Source organism: Ambystoma mexicanum, chromosome 2q, assembly GCF_040938575.1.
Source record: "Ambystoma mexicanum isolate Mex_15411 chromosome 2q, UKY_AmexF1_1, whole genome shotgun sequence".
In the NCBI taxonomy this organism is placed as follows: domain Eukaryota; kingdom Metazoa; phylum Chordata; class Amphibia; order Caudata; family Ambystomatidae; genus Ambystoma; species Ambystoma mexicanum.
The window spans coordinates 674,362,480-674,390,122 of NC_090924.1; the positions used below are offsets into that span (position 1 = coordinate 674,362,480).

At 48.0% G+C, this 27,643-nt stretch overlaps 1 protein-coding gene across 4 annotated transcripts in view; it reads right to left on the reverse strand.

Moving 5' to 3' along the window:
* Positions 1–27,643, reverse strand: part of USP7 (ubiquitin specific peptidase 7) — a 2,259,762-nt gene that overhangs the window by 727,491 nt on the left and 1,504,628 nt on the right. For all 4 annotated transcript variants that reach the window (XM_069647850.1, XM_069647849.1, XM_069647847.1 and 1 more), the window contains exon 18: positions 21,978–22,083. In XM_069647850.1, coding sequence (XP_069503951.1) covers positions 21,978–22,083 — 106 coding nt within the window. The remainder of the gene's footprint in view (positions 1–21,977; positions 22,084–27,643) is intronic.

The following is a 27,643-nucleotide window of genomic DNA, read 5'->3' on the forward strand; positions in this document are numbered from 1 at the left end:
TAGCCTTCACTCCTGAGGATGAAGTACAGATGGCTAGTGCCCACTTTGAACTCTTTGCTGAAGAACCCTTGGGTCTTCAAGCAACTGTAAACTTAGAGCCTATGGGTCTGGTTAGTCCCCAGAATAGGGTTGTGTATAACTCCCTACCTGTTAACTCTAAGGTGTATTATGTGGACAGTGTTCTTGTCAATGGCCAGGATACTCCTGCCAGGAGAGACACTGGGGCCAGCAGAACAGTAGTGGATGAAAGCTTCTTTCAACCGGAGGATGTGGCCAAAGCACCCAAAGGTCCCACTAAGATGTCTGGAGGCCCTGTCCAAATGGTTCCTATTCTACCAGCCCTCATTCAGTGTAACAACATGACAGTGAGGATCCCTGTCAGTGTTCAGACTGAGGTACCTGGGAAGGTCCTGTTAGGGAATGACCTAAGAACTCTAGGAGTAGTGTCACATACCCCCAGGCCTCCCAGTATGGAGAAGCAGAACTTAACCAAATTGGCTAGACAGGCTACCTTGAAGGACCCTTCTAAGCCTGTGGGACCCTCTACTGAGAACCCCACTACAAGCCCTGGTGTTAGTAAGTTGACCTCTAACCCAGGCACATTTCAGGATAGTATGCTAGGAACATGGGCGCCCCAACCAAGCTCCATCATTGTTCCCCTAGTCTCAGAATCTCTGACTCCCCCTGCTTCTGAGGAAGAGGTGGATAGACCAACTAGGCCCCTATCTGGACCTGAGAGAACTGGTAATTCTCAGTGCTGGTGGAAAACCAGAAAAGAAAAGTCTAAGGCCAAAAACCTTCAGACTGTTGGACCTTCTACTGAAGACCCCAACTCAAATCCTAATATTAGGGGGGAAACTCCTAAAATAGGTAAGGGTAGATCTAAGAGGAAGGGGAAGCAGGTACATTGTCTAACCCCAACCCCTCCCACCAAGAGGCCTAAGACCCAACCTGCTCCCACAAGAGAGGTGGTGAGGAACCTTGGAGGCCCCTCTAGATCTAAGGGAATCCTTTATAAGGACCCCTTGAAAAAGCCTAACATAGGTTCAGAAGTTGTACCAACTTCTGAGGGACTGGTCAACCAGATCCCCTATAACAAAAAGACTGATGTGCCTCAGAGGGTCTGTAGGTCAGTTAGCTTGCAAAAGAAAACCTTTGAGTTCTCCATTGAACATAGGTCCAGGTGTCACCATCAAAATGCTGATGGACTCTCTAGGATGTATATCATCGACTAGAGGTATGAGGTTCATCCAGGAGTGGATTAAATCCTCCTGTCCCTTAGTCTGGGGGGGGCGAGTGTTAGGGAGAATTCTCTGTTTAGGCTGAATTTCCCTACCTAGTGAGTCCCCCAGCAGCTTTGCTGGATTTCTGGGGTTTAATTTTTTTCTCCTGCCAAGAGTGAGACTCTTTTACCCTCACTCTTGGACATGTTGAAGTGTGTTTTCTTGGTTAAACCTTGTGTTGAATGGGCTATGGGGTCTTTTACTCCATAGGGCCTCATGTATTTTTGTGATATGGGTCACACAGCACCCTCTGTGCCGTGACCCAGGGGTGTCCTAGGGACTCCCCAACATAGACTCCATACCCTGGGACTGACTACTGTCTCCCAGGGCATGTAAAGTCACCAAAGACTTTGCTAGTCTTAAATCCTGAACAGAACCAGTACAAACCATCATATTGTGGACGTACTGGCTGGGGCAATTCGATTGCCCCAGGGTCTGTTAGTCGAGGGGGCACGTCTCCGTCCCCCCTGATCGAGTTTTGGCTGGTGGCAGTGGAAACTACTTTTTATATTCGACCGCGAATATTTCCCTATGGGATTTCCCATTGTTTTAGGCTAACACATTTAATTATTTATTTACGGTAGCCTTAAACATACCGCCGGTTTATATATTTATTTTTATAACTCCGGTTGGGACTTTTTGCCAAAACTTGATTCTAAAATGGCGTTGGTGTTCGCCTCTGTAACTCTGACCCAAAGTGGAGCCCTTTGTTCCACTTTTGGCGGGCTTCTCCACAGAAGCCCTCCAAAGTGGTGCCACTCTGTCTGGGGTACTTAGGAGGGGTGGAGGGGGATTTAGGCACCCTGGACTGAGTTACCTTGGTAACTCAAGTCGCACTCCGTCCTGATTGGCCCAAGTGGTGAGCCGCCCGGCTCACCACTTAGCATGTTTGAGTGACAGCTAGGCTGGGTGAATGGGGGTTTGCTGCATAAAAGCAGGGCTTTGGGGACTGGGACTTCAGAAGTCGCCACAGGACCAAGAATCCGACGAGGGAAGAGCTGAGCCGACCTGCTTCGACGACACCACCCGGTGGAGCCCTGCTGAACCGTCTCACCACTTTTTCCCGACGACCGAGGAGAACTCTTAACGGAGTGGCTCCTTCCCTTGACTGGTGGGGACAACCAGTTTTCGCCTTCTTTCCGTTCTTTGAGGTATCTCGTGGCCGCCTTGCCTGTGCCAAGCACCCCGGCAACCGGAATACCACACTTTACCCCCATACCGCGAAAGTCGGTACCAACCCTTTAACCGGAGGACTCCGCGGCTGGTTTCTTCCCGGGCAGTGCAACGACCCTCTTCTTCTGCTCTTCAGCGAGAACTTCTTCTCCCCTGACCGACGTCGAGCCCTGCTGCCACTGCCTGGAACAACTGCCACCGCTGGAGGATCCTTTCCGCTTAAGGTACCGTGTTCTGCCTGGCTTCCCTTGCTACCGACTGTACGGGGTAGATTTAGTCCCCGGCTTTCGAACCTGGGAGTGCCTGGGACACTTTGGCTAAACTTTCTGAGCCACTCTAACCTCTTTTTGACTCTTTGCAAGACTTTGAATCTCTAACTAACAGTGTGATCTTGGGCACATTTTCGCTCCGGCTACTCTAAGAGTGGGCCCTGCCTAGTGACTTTTGCTCACCTGTGACTTTATTCTTCGTTAAGCCTATTGCAAGTGTTCTGGACCTTAGAGTGGTGTGTCTAACCTATTTCTGCTTTTTCTCTCCCTTTCTTGGAAACTACTAGAGTGTCATCTAACGTTAAGCACTCACCTCTGTTTTAATTAAGTGGTGTTAACCTAGAGTTGTCTAGATAGGAGAAAGGATTGAATTTACTTTCAGTATAACTGTGTTGAAGTGCTTTTACTATATTTTTGCTAGAGTGTTTTTAACTTATGTGTATTTTAAATAAATAACTATATACTTTTGAAACCAAGCTCTGGTCAGTGTTTGCTTGTGCTATTGTGTTTTGGTACATATTGTGTATACTTTACATACTGCCTAACTCTTCTTGAGAGAAGTCTGACTGCTCAGCCACAGCTACCAGGTAAATCTGGGTGGTACAGACTGCTACCAAAGGGGTTTACTGCTCTACCTGTAGTCTTAAATCTTTTGCAGTGTTCCCCAAGGGAACTGCACAGGTTTCTGCCTAACACTTTCCAAGCCTTTTAAACTGTGATCTTGGGTGCATTGGTGTTCTTCTCTCTCCAAGAGGGAGCCTTTGACTTTCCTGTCTTGCCGAGTGCTTCTAAAGTATTGTGTTGTGTGCTGTTCCTAATTTCTGCCTTTTCCTTCCCTTTCTCTTAAACTTATTGGAGTGCCATCTTTAGTTAAGCGCTCACCTGTGTTTGGAAATAAGTGGTGTTAACTAAGACTTGTCTAATAAGGAATAAGGGATGTATGTATATTAATAGTGACTGTTTTTGAACTTGCTTATAATAATAGTGCTAGAGTGTTTCTAAGTGTGTCTTTAAATAGTTATATACTTGATACCAAAGCTCTGGTCAGTGTTTGCTTGTGCTCCTGTATTTTTTTGGTACATATCTTGTATACTCTATATACTGTCTAACTCTTCTTGAGAGAAGTCTGGCTGCTCAGCCACAGCTACCAGGTAAATCTGGGTGGTACAGACTGCTACCAATTGGGTTTACTGCCAAGACCTGTAGTCTTAAGCCTTTTGCAGTGGTCCATAAGGGAAAATGCACAGGTTTCTGCCCAACATTCTACAGCATAGGTCTGGCATGGATTCACATGCTCATTTTACCCGTCTGATTGGGAATCCATGGTACAGATAAAAATCTGTTTCACTTCTGAAATGTAACACCCAATCACTGATCCCTGGGTCATACTGCCCCCAGCCAATGACTGCCCTCTACCTAAGCCCTTCCTCTGGGAGCCATCTTCAGATTTGGAGGCACGTAAAGTGGCAGCAGGACCAAGAGAAGAGCAGCAAAGGGGTAGGAGGGAGGGTTCGCATGTGAATCCATGCCAGACCCATGCTGCAGAACAACAGTTACAGGTAAGTAACTTGTTCATTCTCCAGCATGGGGTCTGCCATGGATTCACATGCTCACGAATAACGAATACATAGCAGTACACACATGCACAACCACGGGAGGTGGCAAGGCTCAATGGTAAGCATCTCAACATTAAGCATCTCTTAGCTCCTCACCAGGCTCACCTTCAAGCGAAGAGGTTGCACAGCACTGCTTGGCTGACTCTGGACTCCTCCTTGGAATCCCAGTCGACGCAGTTGAATCTTGTGAAGGTGTGCATCGACCTCCATGTAGAGGCTCTGCCGATGTCCAGCAGTGGCACACCAGACAAGAATGCCCTAGTTGCAGCGATCAGTCTGGTCGAATGGGCTCTCGGACAGCCAGGCAAGGGTCGGATTGCCAACCAGTGACAGTGGGTGTTGCAGCCGGAGAGCCACCTGGAAATGGAAGCCTTGGAGAGGGCGCTTGGTTCGCAGGGCCAAAGTTCACGAACAGTTGCGACGTCTTCCGAAAACTTTGTGCGGTCCACGTAGAACGTCAGCGCTCTAGCCACATCCAACGAGTGCAAAGTCCTCTCAGCCAGCGACAAAGGCATCAGAAAGAACACAGGTAACACCAAGGGCTCGTTTAGATGAAAGTCCGACGGCACCTTGGGCATGAAGGAAGGGTGCGTACGTAGCACCACCCTCGTCTCGTGGAACGTCAAGTAAGGAGGTTTACAAGAGCGTGCCTGGATCTCTCCCACTGGTGCAGAGGGGATTGCCACAAGAAGGACTTTTCCACGACAAAAACTTCAGATGTGCCGAATGCATAGTCAGCACCACATTAAGCTCCCACACCGAGGCGTGAGCCTTCACCGGCGGGAACGAACGGAAAAGTCCTTTGATGCTCTCCTTAACCAGGCGTTGTGACCACAACGACGACCATCGCCGAGTCCAGGTGTAGCGGGAGATAGCCGCCAGATGAACTTTGATGGAAGCATGCGCAAGTCCTGCTTTGGCCAGCGACAGCAAATACGGCTGCACCTTCAAGCCATAATCCGTAGAGTATCGATCTTCTGTGCACGTCACCAGGTGGTGAACCTCTTCCACTTATGTCCGTAGCATTTCGGTGTAGACGAAGCCCTGGCCCTGGCAAGCACATCCTTGCAGTCCACTGGGATATTGTATCCTCCAAACTCTAGTGCTGCAGGAGCCAGGCCTGCAAGTTCAGCGACCCTGGGTCGTGGGGCAGGTTCACGCCTCCTTCCCTGGCGAGAAGATCTGCGGCCACCGGAAGCTTGACTGGAGGGGACACTGACTAGTCCAGAAGGTCCGGGTACCATTTCTGTCTCGGCCATGCCGGTGCGACGAGGATAATCCTGCACCAGGACCGTCTGAGTTGATGGACCAGTCGCAGAAGCAACGACAACGGAGGGAACGCATACACGAACAGGCCGTCTCAGGGGGGAAGGAGAATGCGCCCCCCATGCTCCCCAGCTGGGGAAACCTGCCGGCGAACCTCCGGCACTTGTCGCTGTCGCAAATAATTCGATGTGGGGATTGCCCCATCTTCGGAACAGAAGATCCACTTGGTCCTGCCGAAGCGCCTACTCGTGGCAGGAGCGCAGTTCCCTGCTGAGTGAGTCAGCAATGGTGTTCTTCACTCCAGCCAGATGAAACGGGACAAGAAACATCCCCTGGGCAACGGCCCAGTGCCATACGTCCTGTGCCTCTCTGCAGAGCGCTGGGTATCTGGTGCCTCCCTGCTTCTGGATGTAGAACATTGTGGTGGTATTGTCCATGAAGACCCGTGTTACCTTGCCCTTGAGGGATGGCAGGAAAGACCCGAGGGCCCAAAACACTGCCCATAGCTCCAGCACGTTGATATGCAACACCTTCTCCTCCGGCCGCCAGAGGCCTCTTGCGTGGAGACTTCCGGTGTGGGCGCCCCATCACTCAAGGGAGGCGTCTGTCATGACCATCTCCTGATGAGGTGGGGTCTGGAAGTTTGCGCCCGTGTTAGGGAGAAATCTCATATTATGGCTAATTTCCCTTACCTATAGAGTCCCCCAGCAGCTTTGCTGGATTTGAAGGATTTGTTTCTTTTCTCCTAAGAGTGAGACTCTTTCCCCCACTCTTAGGCATTTTTGCTATGTGTGTTCTAGGCTATTTTTGTGTTTAATGTCTATGGGGTTTCTCTCACCTCCATAGGAACCATCTTTATTCACATGTGTTACACAGCACCCTCAGTGCAGTGAGTCAGGGGTGTCGTAGCGACTCCCAGACTCCATACCCTGGGACTGACTGTCTCCCAGGGCATGTTAAGTCCCCATTGACTTTACGATTACATTTTTATGAACAAAACCAGTACAACCCATCTTACTATGGATGTACTGGGAAGGGTTAATAGTTTCCCCCTTATGTTCATTTTCGAGAGGGTACCGTATGTTAGGCAGAACCCAGTGCAGTTCCCTTAGGGAGCACTACACCAGATTAAGACTACAGGTGAGAGCAATAAATCCCCTTGTCAGACTTATCTCAAGAGGGAGATGAGCAGTATTCAGGGTTTACACAATAGGTCTACTGTACTATGGCACATGAAGTTCGCCAGCCGGCCTCCCACCGGGGTCTGCGGGTGGGGCTGTTAAGAAGGATTTCTTAACTCTGACCAGGAGGGGCAGAGGTTAAGAAGGCCAACCTAGTTTCTTGGAACAGGGTAACCCCTGGACAAGCCAGACCAATCAGGGTAGCTATGGCAGGTGGTCAAGACTAAGTCTCGGGGGCGGGGGGGATTGGAGGGTGAGGGTGACTGAAGGACCTCAATAAGCACACCAAGCAAGGACACTTACAAATTACTCCAGACAGGTGTTATATTAAAAATATAGACACATTTATTACAAGGCCTTTGTAACATAGACCATAGCAAAGAATCACAGCAACACTTTGTAAACCAATACATCACACTCAATACAATATATATACAAGACCAGGGGGGGTCTAAAAGTGTGACTGCACAAAATATGTCGACAACCTAGATGTGAAGGAAACAGGCAGGTAGTGCAGTTAATCTTTAGGCCCAGTTTAACATCAGTTATTCACCTAACTAGGAGGCAGTCCAAGCCCTAAGAAGAGAGGAGTCTTCTTCCAATGGGAAAAACAGGGTCTCTTCAAGGGTCTCTTCAGGGGTCTCTAGCAGCTCGGGAAGGTGGATAAGGCGATGAAGAATAAGTTACCACTATTCAAGACGGACCTCCACTTGAAGGCAGAGGCAGTTCGAGAGTTTGGGATGGAGTCGCTATTTCATAAAAGCAGTGGACAGGAAAGGGGGCGCCCAGGGGCCACTAGTGCGTAAAAATGGGCTCTTGCGCTAGGGGCCACCAGTTGGGGTATTGATTACTCACGGTCCCTGATGCAAGGAGACCCAAACTTCGGCAGGTTAGTCCAATTCGGTTGCAGGTTCGAATGCGCCAAAAAGGACGGCTCGGCACCTTTCATTTCCTGAGATCCAGCGAGGATTCCCAAACGGGACAGTGGCAATTTCCCTGCTCCGGGTGGATGAATCGCCCCAGTTTCACTGCAGCAGGCTCCAGGGGCAAGAGGGTCACAAATGCAACAGACTTGCAAAGGACGTTGCCACAGCAGGGCAACACGGTAACTGCATTTACTCCGGTCCGGGCGCAATCGTCTGACTTCAGACCTGGGAATGCAAAGTGTATGAAATTCGGTGTGAGGGTGCCGTGGACAAAGCTAGCAGTATACAAAGCTTTGAGGGTCTCCTCGAAACAACGGCAGAGACAAAGCAAAGGTGCTGCAGAAACTGGTCAGCCCACTGGTTGGCCCAGGGACACTTCCGAGAATGCTTACTTGCAGGTTTTGGTGAAGGTGCTGAGAATAGTTGGTCCCACTATTCCTATGTGTCAAAGCGTCTTCGCAGACCTTCTAGGACGACCAGATGCAGAGGGTTCCCACGGGACGACAGCAGGCTCAGGGTGCCAAACCTTCCAGCAGTTCCTCGACTCAGCTTCGTAGTTGCAGGATACTTGGATCCTATCCTTTGTTCAGTGAGAACTCAGGAGATCGACATAGTAGTGGCGTTTTCAGCCTCCTCTTATCCAAAGTTCCCTTCGCACCAAAAAAGAGGACCTAATGGGAGATCTGCTCACAAACACACACTCCATATGTGGACCAATCACAGACCACGGTGGTCTCAGGCATTCAGGACACTCCAGACTCTCCGACACCCAGGATGTGTATTGGTACCAGACATCCCAGCCCACATCCTGGAGGCACATACACAAGGCATGCACAAGCCTGCAAAAGCATTGGGATTTGGGGTAAAGTGCATGACCAAATAAGGACTGACCCTGGTTGACTCGACCTGGGGAAGGTGAAGCGGCAAGATGGCCAAAGGACAGGACAAAACCTCATGGCATGGCCATTTTGGAGCCAGGCCACCTATTCGTGCCAAACGCAGTTAACATGTCAGGAAAGGATTTAAAATAATGCGAAACTATAGCTGCACCAGTCCTGTCCCTGACATCTGCACAGTTCATAAAAAGTCCAGCGAGAGTATCTAGGGCCTTTGGAATGGACTATAGACCCAAGTGTGCTGTATGGTAAGATTCATTGCACACTTATTACATGTTGCACAAAAGTTGCAACATGAGGAAAGGACTAAGGGAAACAAAGTCTCCCAGTACTGACTGTCTTAAGGGCATGTCAGTTTCCCCATAAAAAGTGAGCAAAAGCTAAGAGGAGTGCAGCTGAAGGCTGTGCTTCTCTGGCAAAGTCAGTCAATGGTGTCTAAACAGCAGCAAAAAGTTTGGGGGTTGACACATGGAGGGAAAACTACATAGAATTATGAAATCTTTCCTAACGGGCCCAACGCCACAGCCGGTTCAATCTTGCTTCACCAAGGTTGGCGCCGCCTTACGGACCTTTGCGATGACTGCGACCTCCTCTGACTTGCTGCAACCCCTTTAGGCCTCCTGGGCCGAAGAGCAGGATGGTTCACAGCAGACGATGAGCTTCCGCCGAAGCCCTTGAAGGAACCTTGGGATTTGCCTCCGAAAGGACGGCCGTCGCTGTTGAAGCACGCCCAAGGCACAAGCGTTCTCGGCATCCACCTTGATGGCATGCAGGGATTTGTCCAGGGTCTTTCCGAACAAATCATCGAAGGGCATATCCAATACTCTCGGCTGCACCTCCTGCCGAAAATTGGTTTCGTTCAAACATCCTCGCCAAAGGCAAACGCTGCTGCCCATTTGGCAGAATCTTGTGTCGGCAATGTCTGTGGCCACGGTATTAGCATGGTCCGATGCCACCTCGCCCTCCTGCAGGATCTCCAATGCTTTTGCTCTTGTCATCGGGAAGGAAGTCCCGGAGGGGAGCGATCTTAAACCAGAGCACCCAGTCGTAGCAGGCCATGATGGAGAGGGCGTTGGCTGCCTTGATGGTCATCGCTGCCTACGTGATGACCTGTCGTCCCATTGAGTCTAGCTTTTTACCCTCGCTGTCTGTGGGGACGGGGGGGGGGGGGGGGAGAGGTTGTTGATGCGGAAGAGCCAGAATATTTCTTCCTCGCTGCTATCAAGAACACTGAATCAGAGTTCATCCTGCACCGCCTTGTCATCCTTCGCCCCCTCCACTCCACCGAGGGAGGATATGGACCCGGAGTCTCAACGCCCAACGAGATAGGCTCTTTCTATGCCAGTATCAACGCCCAACGAGATAGGCTCTTTCTATGCCATGATCTAGAGGGCCTCGGATCTCTTTCAACTGACTACGGAGGAAAAGAAGTGTTCCCTGTACCAACGCCACGAGGCGAAGAGGAAGACTGTGCAGTCAATCCCTCTGTTGGACGACATCCATCTGGGATTTTAGGATTTCAAACGTCCTAATAATTAAGGATGTGCCAACACCATTGATGACACCAGTTTGATGCTGGTCGAGGATTCCTGATTTTATGGCCCATTCTGTCCAGAGTCTCAGTAAAATGTTGCAAACAATTTTCCCATCGAGTCTAGCAGAGCTATGGGTCGATAGTTATGTGGATCTGCTCTGTCCCCTTTTTTATATATCGGGACTATTATAGCTTCACACCACGATGGCAGCACTTGTCTTGTAGTTAAGACTTGCTTGTAGATTTGAACCAGGACTCTGCTCCAGTCTTCTGGGTTTTCTTTTAGTAGATTTGATATCCCGTCAGGGCCTGCAGCTCTTGATGAGCTAAGTTTCTTAATTCTTACTTCGATATCTTTTCCATCTATGTCGATGGCCCACTTTGATTTTGGGTTGGTCATTTCTCTAGGCGGGTTATCACCAGGATCAAAAAAACAGATTTGCAAAGTGATTGCGCCATTTTATTTTGCAAACTCGTGCAAGCATACTATCCACTCTAAATGATCCTCCATTGTTTAAAAAGTTCCCAGAGGTCTCTGGTATTTTTTTGACCAATCACCTTTAACGCAAGTTCTGCTTCAAATTGAAGTTGCTGAGATTTGGTGGCAATCAGCCAGTTTTAAAATATTTGTTTCTGTTACCGGATTATTTCTATCCACTCTGGAGGTTTTCCCTTTATTTTTTGCAAGTCGGCTCGAAGTTGTTTTTTGAGTTATACACTAGTGGATCATAGGGATTCTTTGAGATCACATCATCGAGTTTACGCGATTTGGAGAAATCTCTCTGAATACAGGTGCAATCCACCTGATTTGTGTTAACATCCACAGCTTGTTTAAATGTACTGCTAATCTTTGCAATCTCTTTCCAATTTTGGTACATGTTAGTTCAACTGGGTCCATTGACTCACAAGTCTCTTGTGCTTCATTTACTTCTGGGGCCATTGCAACTAGATCATGGTCACTTGTGGTCTGTATTTTTACTTCAAGGTTCTTAATTCTTCTATTTAAATTCCCTGACACAAACAAATAGTCCAGGCAAAATCTCTCGTTTCCAAGGCCCCATGTGCTTCTCCCTGGTATATCGCCATGGGTTTGTCCATTAAACATATGAAGGTCTCGGATTCATTTCTCGATACCAGATCTGCGCCTTGCCTAGCAGCTCATTTTGTGGGATTCCATTTTCGTCTAGTAAATGTATGTTAAAGTCACCACAAATTATCACAGGGGCCCCTGTCCAACCAGCTGTGACTTTGTCTACTTCTTTGCACAGTGCTTGGATAAAGTCACTTTCCTGAACTGAGTTTACTCGGCAGTATGCATTTATTAATATCACATTTTCCTGTTTGTTCTTATTTTTCCTTTGTAGATGTCGAATTTGCACATATGGATTGGGACTGTTGTGTGTGACTACTTGATATTCTGAGTGTTTTCACCAAGGTCAATAGCCCCCAAATATGGTGTTTCCAAGAGGGCTTTACAGACCGTATTTAAAAAAGCCTCATAGCCGTCACACGATGGAACATTCCTCAACCAGGTTTCTTGCATGCAAATGACGTCATATTTTGCAAGGGCCTTCTTCTCTTCTATAAATAGTGGTTTAAATCCTCTAGTGTTCCAGGTAGCAAACTTGGTCCACGAGGTAACTTCCTTGGCGTTATTCTATTTCTTCTTATTAGCCTCTAATGCTTCGGCGAGCCATTGCCAGGAGTTCTCCTCTTCCGCTACACTTCTCTTCTCATTGCTTCTCACTTTGAAGCATACTTTACATAAATCATGCATACTTGCTCTTGCGAAATTTTTAACATTTCAAATTGGGGAGCGATTCTTAGCCAGATGGCTTTCCCTAGTTTCTAGTGGTTGACTTCTATCCTTTCTACTTAATCTCTCATTTTCTTGTCCAACTGAGGGGTCTTTATATGATTTATGAACTTTCAATTTGCTTATTGTGATGCTGTTTATTTAAGCTGAAGTTGGATTTCATTACAGGTTTCACTCTTTGGGAATTTTTACGATCTTTTTTTCTTGACTTCAACTTCATCAAAGCTAGATCTTTGTTTGAATCAACTACTAGACTTTATAGTCTTGTAGATCGTAACCTAACGGCAATAATTTCACATTTTGTTCTAAGACTGCGGTCTTTATTTTCCATGATGTCAAATTTAACACTACCTGGTCGATAGATTTCTCAGAAACAAATTCTACTATGGTGATGTCATCTGTAGATATTAATCTCAAATTGAGTATGTGCTGAAGCAACCTCATCACAGTCAATCGGTTTAAAATCGGAGTATTACGCACTTTATCAATCTGTTATAGATATATTTTTGGGGTTTCCTTTTCCTGCTTACTGTTGTTCATATATAGGATTTTCACTGTTCTCTGCATTGGTGTAGATTGTTGCTTTTCCTGTTGATTCAATTTCGTTCTCTTGTGTTCCATAGTGAGAAACTCATCTCATCTTGCTCCTTCGGAGGGAGAGCAGCTCCGGTTCTATTTTCTCCTTATTACTGGGTTCATCCGATATATCTACCCATTCTGATTTCAAGAGTTAATTAAACGTGCATCATCTTCGTTTCATTCGATAACTTCCACTAGATCATGAGACATGCTGCATCTTCTATTTCACAGAGATCCTAATTAGGGGGAAGTCTGGTATTCTGGAAACAGTTAATTTGTTTCTTCCCTACTGTAGCCTTCTCAACTTCCAGCATAGCTAGTTCTTTCCTAGCTCTTTTGGTGATTGTTCTACTTCGAACTTTGGTGGAGTTCTTAGATTTCTAAGAAAGGCTCTAGAACCATTGGATTTAATTTTCGGTTTTATGATTGCTTGACTTTTAGTTTTTTCCTTCATCAATGAGTTCTTTGGTAGCTTTTCTCGATCTCCTTTTGGTTTTACTGGATCTTTTTCTGCGAAAATCAAAATGATATTTCCGGGAACTTTCTTTCCTGGATCCAGTTGAGTTAGATGTACTGTTGCTTCAGAGATCTCTGGATTCTTCAGAGTGGGGCTGGCATATTTACTTGGGACAGCGGTTCTTTATTTTTAGGGCCTTTCCACATTGATCACATCCATCTACAGTCCTCCAATAACGCTTCCATTAAAGTGGATTTGTCGTTTGATTCTCAGCATGCAAGATCACATAACCGATTTTGCCAAAGGGCTGATAATTCTGCTTTTTTTCTAAGCGAGATTCCACTTTCATCAGTAGGTTCTCCACCATTATTAGTTTGGTCTGTAACATGGCAATTGAGGTGCTTTGATCTCTCAAAGCATCATTGATTGCTTCATGTAGTTTTAGAAATGGTGATAATATTGAGATGAGGCCAGGATAGTTCTCTGAAATACTGATGCAACTTGGCTCGTTATTTGGGGCTTTGGGTTCTCGTTCTGTGCTTCCCAATCCTGCTATTCTTGACTTGAGTCTGAGGTACTACTCGTTTCATTTAGCTCAAGATTATTCAATGTATGTCCTCAAAATATTCTAAGCTCCTAGGTGAATTACTTGGTGGTGGGAGCGCATTATTATTCTCATGTCCCTTTTGTTCTCCTTTTTTGTGTTTGACTTGCGACTCGCTTTTTTTAGTTTCTCTAGTGGAGTTTCGAGAGGATTCCTCTGCCGACATATTTAGTTCAATCTCCGACAGCCTGTTTTGAATTGGGGCTAGGCTCTTCCTCTTTTGTGTTGAGATTTTTTTGATTACAAGTGAAAGATCCTTGGCCAATTGCACGGCAAGATCAGAGTTCTTAAATTTCATCAGCAACTCTAGTATTCACTTCTACTTTCACGTATCATTGTCCCATGTTTTGTCTTGCAATGCCACAAGAGGGTAGTCTCGAGTAGATTTGGTTACAACTCCCCATCAATGCGGCAGAGTAGCAATCAGCTTTGCAGGAGTACTAGAAAGACCAAATATCTTTCATTAGTAAAGATAGATCTATTTGTTTCTGTATTAACTTCTGTTGACATTGAAGTTCCTTTTGGTCTTTTATCTGGTATTGATTGGCTTGGGTCTTTCTCTGTACGAGTCGGCTCAAATTCGGCATCATCGATTGGTGTCAGTCTGCTTATGATCGTTTCATTTGCTTGCAAGATCATATTTGCGTTATCAAGCGTTACATTGTTCTGCATTGTTCGTGACGCCTCAGTTGTCTGTATTTGAGTGTTTAGATTAGATTGACTTCAAGCATTTATGGGGGCCTTTACATTTTCTGGGGCTTGCTCCCCTTTACTATCCCCATCTGAAGTAGGTTAGGTGCTTATCCCTTTTTATTTGACGCATTTTCATGTTAGTTCTTACTTTGTAATAAGTTAAGTACAAGGCAACTTTGCTTTGCTCCTAGACAAAAGTGGCGCCGCTATTTCTGGTTTGGGTGTAATAAGGAACAAATTACTTACCTGTAACTGTTCTCCATCATGGGTCTGGCATGGATTCACATGCTCATGAACATTCCCCGTCGCCAGGCTGGGAATCCTCGATAAAGAAACAGTTTAATTTCTGAACTGTCTTTCTCCTAACAACCAATCACTGGTCTCTGGGTCAGACTGCCCCCAGCCAATGACTGCCCTCTGCCTAAGCCCCTCCTCTGGCAGCTATCTTCAAATTTGGTAGCACAAAGAGAAAGTGGCAGTAGGACCAAGTAAAGAGCCGCAGAGGGGTAGGCGGGAGGGTTTGCATGTGAATCGATGCCAGACCCATGCTGGAGAACAACAGTTACAGGTAAGTAACTTGTTCCTTAAACAGCATGGGGTCTGGCATGGATTCACATGCTCATGAATAAACAATACTTAGCAGTACACATGCACAACCATGGGAGGTGGCAAGGCTCAACATTAAGCATTTCAAAATCTCAACATTGAGCATCTCTTACCTCCTCACCAGGATCACCTTCAAGCGAACAGGTTGCACAGCACTGCTTGGCCGACACCTGTCTCCTCCCTGAAATCCTGGTCGACGCAGTAGAATTTTGTGAAGGTGTGCGTTGACTGTTAGAGAGAATTCTCATTCTATGGCTAATTTCCCTCACCTATTGAGTCCCCCAGCAGCTTGGCGGGATTGCTGGAGTTTACTTTTTCCACTTGGTAAGAGTGTGCCTCTTTTTCCCACTCTTACCTGTGTTTTGTCATGTGCGTTTCTACTTGTTGTGTGATCTTGGACTCTGGAGCACACCACTCCATGAGCCCAACTTGTGTGTGTTACACAACACCTTCAGTGCAGTAACACAGGGTTGTCTCTAAGACTTACCAATGACTCCCTTTTCTGGGGCTGACTAATGTCCCCCAGAAACAGGAAAAGTTGCCATTAACTTTACATAGTCACTTAACTACAGACCCAGTACAACCCAGCTTACATGGAGTACTGAAAAGGGTTAAATCCTATCCCTTGTTGTCTGTGCCTCTCTAAGATTTGTTTTGCTCTTTTAACATTTAGACTTGGCTGGTGGCAGTGGTATCTACCCTAACCTTTCTACTGCGATTATTCTATATAAATGTGGTATTGTATTAGGCTATTATATTAGCCTCGAACATAAACCCGCTTGACCAAATACTCTTTCTTTTTGCTCCGGTCGGGTTCAGTCGCCATTTCTTTTTGTTAAGTCCTTCTTGTGTTTTACTTAGCACGGCAAACCAGGTTCGCCTTCTTTGTTCACTGTCTTCTGGCAGGCTTCTGCCAAGAAGCCCTCCTCTGTGTGCCTGGGTGTCTAGGTGGGCTGAATGTGAGGGAGGGGTGTAGTTACCCCCTGCACAGGGTATCCTTGGAAACCCAAGTCGCACTTTGCCATGATTGACTGAGGTGGTTGTCCGGGCTGGACAACCCCCCTGCTGAGTGATTTACAGCCAGGCTGTGTAAATGGGGGAACCGAAGAGAAGCGGAGAAGACGGCTGCTGCAACTACCCTGTCCCGGTGAAGCCCTGCTGTAGTCCTGAGCTATCTACCCTTCAACAACCAGAGAAGATCAAGTCCAGAGTCTTCTTCCCTTGAGCCTGGTGGGGTGAACCAGCTCATCTTCCACAGCCAGAGGATCCTCTTCGTGGTCGAAATCACTGCACCCTGCTGTAGTGGTCCGGATAGCCATCTGAAGAGCCTCTCCTGTTTTAAAAGGAGCGCACCTTTTATTCTCCGCCGCTGCTGCTGGCCTCATACCTGCGTGGTGCAGACCCCCTCCAGACGTCCTGCTTCTCGTCTCCACGACTGAAGCTCCAGGAACAGTGGGTGTGCAGGAAACAACCAGCAACAACTGCCGTGGCACCAGCTTCTTCCTTGAATAAGGCACTGTGTTCTGCTTAGAGGAACTAGGGTGAACCCCTTTTCTCCTCATCCAAGGCTTGCCCTGGTCTTCCTTCCCTCTTATAACTTTTACTTCCTCTGTTGACAATATCCAAGTACTCCTAGCAACATTGAATCTTGAACTGTCTGACCGTGTGATCCTCGACAACAGGAACCCGGTTCTACTTGATACTGGCTCCGGCCTATTGACTTTTGTATTTCTGTCAGCGAGTGTTCTCTGATTCTGTCTGCCTTGACAAAAGTATTGCATATGATTTCTGCCCCCCCAACTCTCTCTGGTTAGCCCAGGTGCTAAGTGTGTTTTGCCCCGGTAACATTTCTTGCCGCGGATACGCGTTTTACTACGACTAAACTGTCAAAAAGTGATTGCATACGTATCCCTGGTAACGTCTTTTGTCTCGCAACACCGGTCCGCCAAAACATAAGGTACTTACCTTGAGTTATTCTGTGCCAAGAGAATTGTGTGTAGTGTATTTTATGTGTGGTTTTGCATTTATAGAAGTGTTGCGTTTTACAGATGGTTTAAAAATAAATGTACTTCTATTTTTTACCAGAAACCTTGAGTCAGTGTTTGCTTGAGTCACAGTAATTGTGGTCCTTTGTGTAATGTCTGCTACTGCTCATATACTTTTGAGATAAGCCTGGCTGCTCCGCTACTGCTACCACCTTAACATAGTAGTACAGGCTTGTACCAAAGGTGAACTTGTATTACCACTTGCAGTCTTAATTGTGTGTAGTGGTCCTCAAGGGCATTGCACAGGATTCTGCCTAACATCAACCTCCATGTAGCAGCCCTGTAGATATCCAGCACGGGCACACCAGACAGGAACACCGTAGTTGCAGTGATCGCTCTGGTCAAATGGGCCCTCGGACGGCCAGGCAACAGACGGATTGCCAACCGGTGACAATGGGTGATGCAGCAGAAGAGCCACCTGGAAATGGAAGCCTTGGAGAGGGCCTTCCCTTGGTTCACAGGGCCAAAGTTAAAACAGCTGTGATGTCTTCTGAAAACACTTCGTGCGTTCCATGTAGAACTTCAGCGCTCTAGCCACATCCAGCGAGTGAAAAGTCCTCTCAGCCAACAACGAAGGCGATAGGAAGAAAACAGGTAACACCAAGGGCTCGTTGAGATGGAAGTCCGACGGCACCTTGGGCATGAAGGAGGGGTGCGCCCGCAGCACAAGCCTCGTCTCGTGGAATGTCTGGTATGGTATGGTGGTTTACAAGATAGGGCCTGAATCTCTCCCACTCGTCGTGCAGAGGCGATGGCCACAAGAAAAGCGGTCTTTCACAATAAAAACTTCAGCAGAACCAAATGCATAGACTCGAACGGGGGACCCATGAGCCTAGTCAGCACCACATTGAGCTCACACACCGGGGCTGGAGCCTTCACCGATGGGAAAGAAGGGAAAAGTAATTTTATAAACTCCTTCATCAAGCGGTGTGACCATAACGAAGTTCTGGTGTAGCCACCAGATAAACCTTGATGGCAGCATGGGCCCTCCCTGCCTTGGCCGGTAACTAACTACGGCAGCACCTGCAGAGATATACTCCGTAGAGGATCGAGTTTCTGTGCACGGCACCAGACTGGGAACCTCTTCCATTTATGCTCGTAGCATTTCGGTGTAGACTAAGCTCTGGCCTTGGCAAGCACATCCCTGCAGTCCGCCGGGATATCGTATCCTCCAAACTAGTGCTGCAGGAGCCAGGCCTGCAAGTTCAGCGACCCTGGGTCGTGGTGCAGAATCGCACCTCCTTCCCTGGCGAGAAGATCTGCGTCTGCCGGAAGCTTGATTGGAGGGGATGCCGACATGTCCAGAAGGTCCGGGTACCATATCTGCCTGGGCCACGCCGATGCAACGAGGATCATCCTGCACTCGGACCGTCTGAGTTGATTGATGAGGTGCAGAGGTAACAGGGGTAAAGCATAGAGGAACAGGCCGTCCCAGGGGAAGGAAAATGCATCCCCCATGCTCCCTATCTGGGGAAACCTGCTGGCGAGCCTCCAGCACTTGGTGTTCGTCGCTGTCGTAAACAGATCGATCTGGGGATTGCCCCATCATCTGAATAGCATATCCACTTGGTCCCATCAAAGATCCCACTCGTGGCACGAGCGCAGCGCCCTGCTAAGAGTCAGCCACGGTGTTCTTCACTCCTGCCAGATGAAACGGGACAAGGAACATCTCCTGAGCGACGGCCAATCTCCACAGGCCCTGAGTTTCTTTGGAGAGTGCCGGGGATCTGGTAACCCCCCTGCTTCCGGATGTAAAACATCTTGGTGGTGTTGTCTGTGAAAATCCGCACCACCTTTCCCTTGAGGGACAGAAGGAAAGACTTGCGGGCCCAAAACACGGCCTGTAGCTTCAGAACATTGATGTGCAACAACTTCTTCTGTAGCCACAGGCCTCTTGGGTGGAGACGACTGGTGTGTGCACGCCATCCCTCCAAGGATGCATCTGTCGCGACTGCCTGCTAGTGAGGAGAGGGGTCTTAATCTGTGCCCGCCGCGTGTGGACGCCCCACCACCGAATCGCTTGATGGAAACGCTCATCGAGGGTGATCTTGTCCTCGAAGCTTCCCGATACTTGGATCCAATGGGCGTCCAGGAACTCCTGCAGCAGTTGCATCCGTAGCTTGCACACGCGCACAAGGTAAATGCACATCTTGCCGAGGAGGAACTTGATGGACCACACCCTTGCGGTCCTCGTGGTCAACAGCCGTTGTACCTTGCCCAGGATGGCTGAGATTCTCTTGCGACAGTGATGCCAGAGACACCGTGTTGAGCTGGGACTCCAGAAAGATGGCACCAAGCAGGACTTCGCAAAGTTTATCGAGAACCCCAGTTTCGTGAGCAGTCTGACGGTCCCCGTCGTGTGTTCAGCGGCGGTCTCCCTTGACTTCGCTCAGATGAGCCAATCGTCTAGGTAGGGGCAGACGTGCATCCCCTGCAGGCGCACCCGCGCCACTACTGGCGCCAGACACTTGGTAAAAACCCTTGCTGCCAACTTCAATCCGAAGGGGAGGGCCTTGAATTGGTAATGCTGCAATTGGACTACGAAGCGCAGGAACTTGTGGTGCCCTCTGTGAATGGGGATGTGGAAATAGGTATCCTCCAGGTCCAGTGACGACAGGCAATCACATTCTTCCAGTTGTCCCAGCACGTGCTGCAGGTTGACCATCTGAAACTTCTGGGACCCGATATAATAGACTTCCACGGCCTCAAGTACAGATCTCCAACCGCCAGTCTTCTTTCTGACAAGCAAGTACCTGGAGTACACGCCAGAGCCCCAGAGGCTTTTTGGGATGAGTTTTATTGCGTCCTTCAACATGGCCCGTATCTCCAGCAGAAGTTGAGGGACATGGTTTTCAATCTTGGTTACTGGTGGAATGCACAGGCACTTCCGTTGAAATTCCAGGGTGTGTCCATGGGCCAGGGAGTCCAGCACCCAACGGTCGGTGGAGATAGACCTCCACACGCTGACGAAGTTCGCCAGCTGGGGGCCCAACGTCACGGCCGGTACAGTCCTGCTTTGCCGTGGGGGTGCCGCCTTGCGGACCTTGGCGACGAAGACTACCTCCTCCGGACTTGCTGCGGCCCCTGTAGGCTTCCAGGGCCTAAGAGCGGGATGGTTGACTGTAAGACGGCAAGCCACCGCCGAAACCTTTTGAGTATCCCTGGGACTTTCCTCCGGAGGTCTGAAAGGACGGCCATCGCCGCTGGAGCGTGTATAACGCCCGGGCCGCCTCGGTATCCACCTTGATGGCCTGAAGCGACTTGTCCACTGCCTTGCCAAACAGATTGCCCCTGTCAAAAAGCATGTCCAACACTCTCGCCTGTACATCCTGGCGGAGGCTAGTGGCCTTCAACCAACCCTGCTGACTAAGGCAAAAGCCGTTGCCCATCTGATGGAAGCCTATGTCGGCTATGTCAGTGGCCACCATGATGGCATGGTCCGATGCCACCTCGCCTTCTTGCAGGATCTCCAGCGCTTCCTGCCCGATGACTAGAGAGCGGCAGTCCAGAAGGGGAGCAATCTTGAACCACAGCTCCCTGTCATAACGGGCCACGATGGCTAAGGCATTGGTTGCCTTGATCGTCGTCGCAGCTGACGAGATCACTCGCCGCCCCCATGGCGTCCAGTTTCTTTCCCTCACCGTCCAGGCAGGTTTGCCGCCGCCGAAACCACCAGGGACGGTTGGGATCCGAGACTTTGGTGCGGAGCCCAGCATCATGCATTTCTTTTCGTACCAGTCCCTCCTTGCAGAGAACTGGTTCTTCATGAGGGACAGCCCCTCGTCCCAAATGTCGTCCAACAGAGGGATAGAAAGTACTGTCTTCCTCTTGGCCTCCCGGTGCTCGTACAGGAAGCCTTCCTTCTCCTCAGGGGCCAGTTGAAACATTTCCGAGGCCCTAGCAATCATGGCGTGGAAAGAGCCAATATCGGGTGTAGAGGCCTAGGGCACCGGTGATGGGACGTCCCCTCCGTTGTCGGCCGTATCCGTCGTCGATGTATCCGGGTCCGTCTCATCCTGCAAAGGAGGGCATGGTGGCGAAGGATGGCAAGGAGGTAGAAGATGGACTTTCCTCTTACCGGGTGGCGTTCCCCCTATGGCCCAGGTGCCGCGGGATCTGCAGCCGGCGACAGGGGACTCCTTATCCCCTTTGGCTTTCTCCAGAAGTTTACCCGGATGGTCCAACTTCCTCTTCAGCACCGACCCAGAGCATTGGCTCGTGGTTGAAGGTGCCGGTGATGCCGTTCCAAACCTGGCTGCCGAGGAGCCCGTCCCCAACAGCGCTCCCGGTGCTTTGCCTCATGTTGGGCCCCCATCACCGGAGCGCCCTCAAAGGTTTTAGAAGACGGCTCAGACGCAAGCCGTACATGGTAGAGAACAAACAAGGAGGCAAACTGCACTAAGTACACTACCTTCACAGACGTGTCAGAAGACGCTGGTTGCAAAGAGTTGAATGAAAGTACCAGCAAGTCAGTTAACTGCTCAATTTGCAAGCCCACTACAACACAGGGACAACACACACTAGACGCTCCGTGTAGCCTAGGGCTTAGGAGGACTGCCTCCTGGCAGTAGAAACTATAGAAGGACCACACTAGTATGGCTGCACCAGAAAAGGAAGAGCTGCCGATTCTGCCTTCACAGGAACAAACAACGCACAGGGTGATTATTGAGCAAATATGAATTGGACCCTGGATGCAATATTGAAGTATAAGTTAGGCGTTAAATATTCTCAATACAAATTCTAGACACAAACGTAGAGTGGATTACCATTATGATCCCATTTAAATGATATAATTTGCGATTCACTTTCCAACCACGGGATGGCAGGATACTATGTAGCACAGAAGTAAAGCGCATGAATGGAGCCAAAAAATTAGTTTTTATTAAAAGCAATAACAAAGTGAATCTATTTTAGAAGTAAAAACTACAACAAAATATCATACAAGTCTAAGTTTTGCAGAGAAGATGTTGCACTATGCACACATGTTAAACAATTCTTCACATTTAAGAAATATTATTCTTGTGTGTACTTACGATCTTTATCAAACTTTGGTAACGTTGCGCCAGTGGCTGCCAATTCTGGATCGACAGTTTCCAAAAATATGGTCCAAGGATTTTCATTATCACTGAGTTCAATCATCTAAAAGTCGTGGGGATGGGTAGGCGGAAGATATAATTACTCATGCACATGTATCAGTTTACTAATGATTTTGAAATTTCCAACCGAAAAGATTCCAACTAATAAATGTTGCTACAGAGTCAAAGTTTAAGTTCATTAATGTTGTTTTGGTTAAACAGTAACTACTGATGGCAATGGATGACTGCATTACATACCTTTAACCATTGATTTGAGACAAGCATATTCAGATGCCAGAATGTGTAAATATTAGAACATTTCATAATCAAATGAGAATCTAAATAACAAATTACTTACCTCTATAATTTTTTCTTCTGATGGATGTTCCCCATCCAAGATATCCCTGACCCAGCGCAGCGGTTCTTCAGAAACTTTCCAGCAACCGGTGGGGGGGGGGGGGGGGGGTGTGGGAGGGTGGCACAGAGCGGCTCCGCCAGATGCCTATACGCACCCCATGCCTAACAGGACGCCGGGCCAGTATATATTGAGTGGCGATTGGGAGCAATAGAAGAGTAGGACCACTGTGCTCGTTAATTAAAATGTTGTATGTTCTGCTGCGCCTGGCAAGGGTCTCCTAGGAAAATGCCCCACAGTCCCCATTGTTGGATAGGCAATTGTATTAGAGACCAACCATGTACCCGCTGAATACTTGAGAAATGGTTTCTTGTATTATTGAAATTTAATCCTATTAGTCACACTCAAGAAAACACATTTGGTAACAAGTTTTTTTAATGTGATTTGCTGACACGTGTTTCGACCTTCCAGGTCATTTTCAAGGCCATAAATTCTGGTATGCCCCAGTAGCTTATTCCGTGGTGGCTGGGGGAGGCCCCAGTGTACAATAATCTGGCCATTCCACAACCAGACTGTAGTCGAGCTGTTTAAAAAGTAGACAGACCGCAAGGGAATCCAAGCAGTAATGCGTAGCGAACATGTGCAGAGATGCCCACGTCACAGCCAAGCAGATGTCCAGGGTTGAGACTCCCCTCTGCAAGGCAGAGGTGGCAGCCACCCGTCTGGTAGTATCTGGCCAAGAACCTCAGATATCCAGATCATAGGATTGCTCCTACAAAGCTGCATTAACTAACACAGACTGGAACATGCAGATAAGAACTGGATACTAGACCAGGCACAAGAATGCTTCAGACTAATGAGGAAGGGAAACTGCACGCACAACATAAATCAACGCAGACTCCGTCACATTCGCACTAATACTACTAAATCAGCAGCCTTTGACACAGTCCAACACGGAACACTCATCAAAAGACTCAAAGAAATAGGAACCTGAAACAGTGTTACTATGGTCAACATCCGGACTAGAAGAAAGAACAGAAAATGTTGATAAACCACTTCAGCTCAGCAACTCTCAAAACAACCTGTAGAGTTCCACACAGCTCATCAATCTCACCACTGATCTTCAACATCTACATGAGCCCTCATCAAAAAACATGGTCTCACTTGCTACAAGTACACAGATGAGAAACCATCTACAAAACCAATACTCCCGGAGAACAAGACCCCAACCCTGATCAACGACCTCACAGAAGAACAAGTTAATTACCAACTGTAACGTCGGAGGAACGTCAAATCAAAAGAACGGTACAGTTGTTAAGTAACTTGTTCTTCTGTGAGGTCGTTGGATTATGTCCTCCCACGTATTCCTCATCTTAGATAGACTCCCAAAGCAGTTTTGTATTGGAGGTGGGAGTACAGAAATTTTAGTCATGTACAGAATGAAGTACTAATTTGGCGAACAGACCTTGTGAAGAAGTCGAATCTAGAGCAAAATGTGGATGACCATGTGGTTGCTGCGCTAATATCTTGCACAGGGACACCCCTTTGAAGTGCTGTTGAAGTTGCCATGCTCCTGGTTGAATGAGCCCTCAGCCCATCTGGATGATCTTTCCCAGCCAATCTATAACAATCAGTTATACCCAAAATTATCCATCTAGATAATGTTTGCTTAGTCAAGGCTAGTCCCAATTTGCGGATAGTGTAGCCCACAAAAAGTTGGTCACACTGATTTAGTTTTGCCAATCTTGAAATATAGAAGCTAGGAGCTCTTTTAGGATCTAATCTATGTTGCCGTTCCTCTTCCTTACTTGCGTGAGGCGGGTAGAATGTAGGCAGTGTTATTTTTTGTGACAGGTAAAAATCTGAGAAGATTTTTGGCAAGAAAGAGGGTTTTACTCTAAGGACCACTTTATCTTTATAAAACATGGTGTGAGGAGGCCCGCTATAAAGTGCCTGCAACTCACTTACCCTGCGGTCTGATGTCATTGCCACAAGAAGTATTGTTTTAAAAGTAAGAAGCCTTAACGGACAAGAATGCAAAGGCACAAATGGAATGCATGTGAGGAACTGTAGTACCAAGTCCCACATAGGAACTTGAAAAAGTATTGGAGGAAACACATTTAGACCTTTTAAGAATGGAGTTACTAAAAGGTACCGTAAAGTAAGATTCTTCTTCTGAGGAGTGCTTAAAAATGGATAGCGCTGCTAAGTAACCTTTTATCGTGCCAACCTGGAGCCCCAGATTAGCCAAGTGTAATAGAAAAGATAATATTGTGGGAATATTACACTGGAACAGGTCCAGATTCTTATCTCGGCACCAGTTACTGAACTTGTTCCAACGACACAGATACAGAGATTTTGTTGCTGGCCTTCTGGCCGAAAGCAAGATCTACATGACGTCATCCGGAAGGTCCCAATCCTTGTATCCCAACCTCTCAGAAGCCATGCGTGAAGGTTCAGTGTGTTGACCTCTGGATGGAGAATATGACCTTCCTCTTGCAAGAGAAGAGACTCTTTGTGGAAGACGTATTGGAGGACAGATGGATATGTCCAGAAGGTCCAGGTACCACTTTCTCCTGGCCCAATCCGGGGCAATTAGGATCATGGTTTTCCTGAACTTTATTAACCTCCCGATTACCTGAGGGATCACCGGGACTGGAGGAAACGCATACAGAAGTGGAAACTCCCATTCCACTACGAACGAGTCCCCTAGAGCTCCTCTCGGGGGAGATTCCCTTGAGCAGTACAGTTTGCATTTCCTTTTGACACTGGTAGCGAACAGATCCACTTGTGGCGTTCCCGAAAGGCCGAAGATCTCTTGAAGGACTTCCTGAGCTATTTCCCACTTGTGGGAAACTGCTCTGCCTGCACAGAGCGTCCACCGCTGTGATTTGCTCTCCGGCTAGATGAACTGCCGACAGAGAGATCTCTTCTTGTATTGACCAGAACCAGAGCTGCATTGCTTCTCTGCACAGTGGTAGTGACTCTACTCCTCTCTTGTTGAGGTAGTACATGGCCACCGTGTTGTCCGTCATCATCAGGACATTCTTTCCACGTACAGAGGGCAGGAAGAAGGCCTTCAGCGCTAGTCTGATTGCCCTCAGCTCCAATAGGTTGATGTCTAGTTTGGTCTCCGACGGAGACCAACGACTGCTAATTGTCAACTCTGTGTGAGCTCCCCACCCTCTGAGTGAGGCGTCCGTCACTACTGTCATCTCCGGCCATGGTTGCCAAAAAGATTCTCCCTTGAGGGATATGTTCCCTGCAAGCCCACCATTGTAGATCCTGTGCTACTCTAACTGGAACTTGCAACAGATCTGACATTTCTGCTGAAAATTGGGACCATTGAGTCCTGAGGGCCCATTGAAGGGATCTCATCCTCAATCCCGCTTCTGGCACCAGAAAAATGCTCGATGCCACAAGGCCGAGCAACCTGAGAAAATCGAAGGCCGGTAGATATTAGGCATTGTGGAATTTTATTACCATCTGCAGAATGTGGTGAGCTCTCTTCGGGCAAAGCCTCGCCTCCCGAACAAGTGTCCAGGACTGCTCCAATAAACTGGGGTTTCTGAGATGGTATCATGTTTGACTTTTTTAAATTCAGAGAAAACCCTAGTTTGTGAAGGAAGTGGCAAGTTTTGGACAGATGTTCCTGGGCTTGTTCTGGAGAATGTGACATGATCATCCAATCGTGCAGATCGGGGTAGACGTGAACTCCCCCCCCCCCCACCCCTCCTGAGACTCCCTGCCACCACCGCCTACCAGTTTGGTGAAAACTCTCGGGGCAGAGGTAAACCCGAATGGCAGAACTCGAAACTGATAGTGATAATTGCCCATCGCGAACCTCAGGTACTTTCTGTGCTTGAGAGGGATTGTCACATGAAAGCATGCTGACGGTCCAATGATACCAACTAGTCTTGGAGAGCCTGAAGGATCTGAGAAAAGGTTACCATCTTGAACTTGTCCTTCCTGAGGAACTTGTTCAAGTTTCTTAAGTCCAAGATAGGTCTCAGTCCTCCGTCCTTTGGTATATGGGGATACCAAACCCTTTGTTAGGGAGAATTCTCATTTAAGGCTAATTTACCTAACCTAGTGAGTCCCTCAGCAGCTTTGCTGGATTTCTGGGGTTTCTTTTTTCCACCTGGTAAGAGTGTGAGCCTTTTTCCCACTCTCACATGTGATTTGCCATGTGTATTTCTACTGTTTGTGTGATCTTGGACTCTGGAGCCACACCACTCCATGAGCCCAACTTTTTGTGTGGCTTACACAGCACCTTCAGTGCAGTGACACAGGGTTATCTTTGAAACTTACCACAGACTCCATTTTCCTGGGGCGGACTACTGTCCCCCAGAAACAGGTATAGTTGCCATTTACTTTATGTAGTCATTTAAACTGCAAACCCAATACACCCCATCTTATATGGAGTATTGGAAAGGGTTAATTCCTACTACGTTTTGTCTGCTCCTCTTAGAGCTTTGTTTCGCTCCCTTAAACACTAAGACTTGGCTGGTGGCAGTGGTACCTACCCTAGCCTTTCGACCGCGATTATAGTATATAAACGTGGTACTGTTTTAGGCTATTTTATTAGCCTCGAACTTAAACCTGCTTGACCAAATACTTTTTATTTTGGCTCCGGTTGGGTTTTATCGCCATCTTTTTGTTAAAGTCCTTCTTGTGTTTTACTTTTCACGCCAAACCAGGTTTGCCTTCTTTGTTCGCCGACCTTTGCCGGGCTACTGTCCAGAAGCCCTCCTTTGGCGTCTGGGTGTCTAGGTGGGCTGAATGTGAGAGAGGGGTTTAATGACCCCCTGCACAGGGTCTCCTTTGAGACCCAAGTCGCACTTTGTGTCGATTGGCTGAGGTGGTTGTCCGGGCCGGACAAACCCCATGCTGAGTGATTGACAGCCAGGCTGTGTGAATGGGGGATTTTGGCTGGAAGTCAGAGTCGCCACTGCAACTGCAATAAACAAAGAGAAGAAGACAGCTGCTGCAACTCCCGAGACCCAGTGAAGCCGTGCTGCAGTCCTGAGCTGTCTACCCTTCAACGACAGAAGATCCAGTCCGGAGTCTTCTTCCCTTGAGCCTGGTGGGATCAACCAGCTCACCTTCCACAGCCAGAGGATCCTCTTCTTGGTCGAAATCGCTGCACACAGCTGTAGGGGTCCGGATAGTTATCTGAAGAGCCTCTACTGTTTTACAGGAGCGCACCTTTTATTCACTGTTGCTTCGCCGCTGCTGGTCTCATCCCTGGGAAGAGCAGATCGCTCCA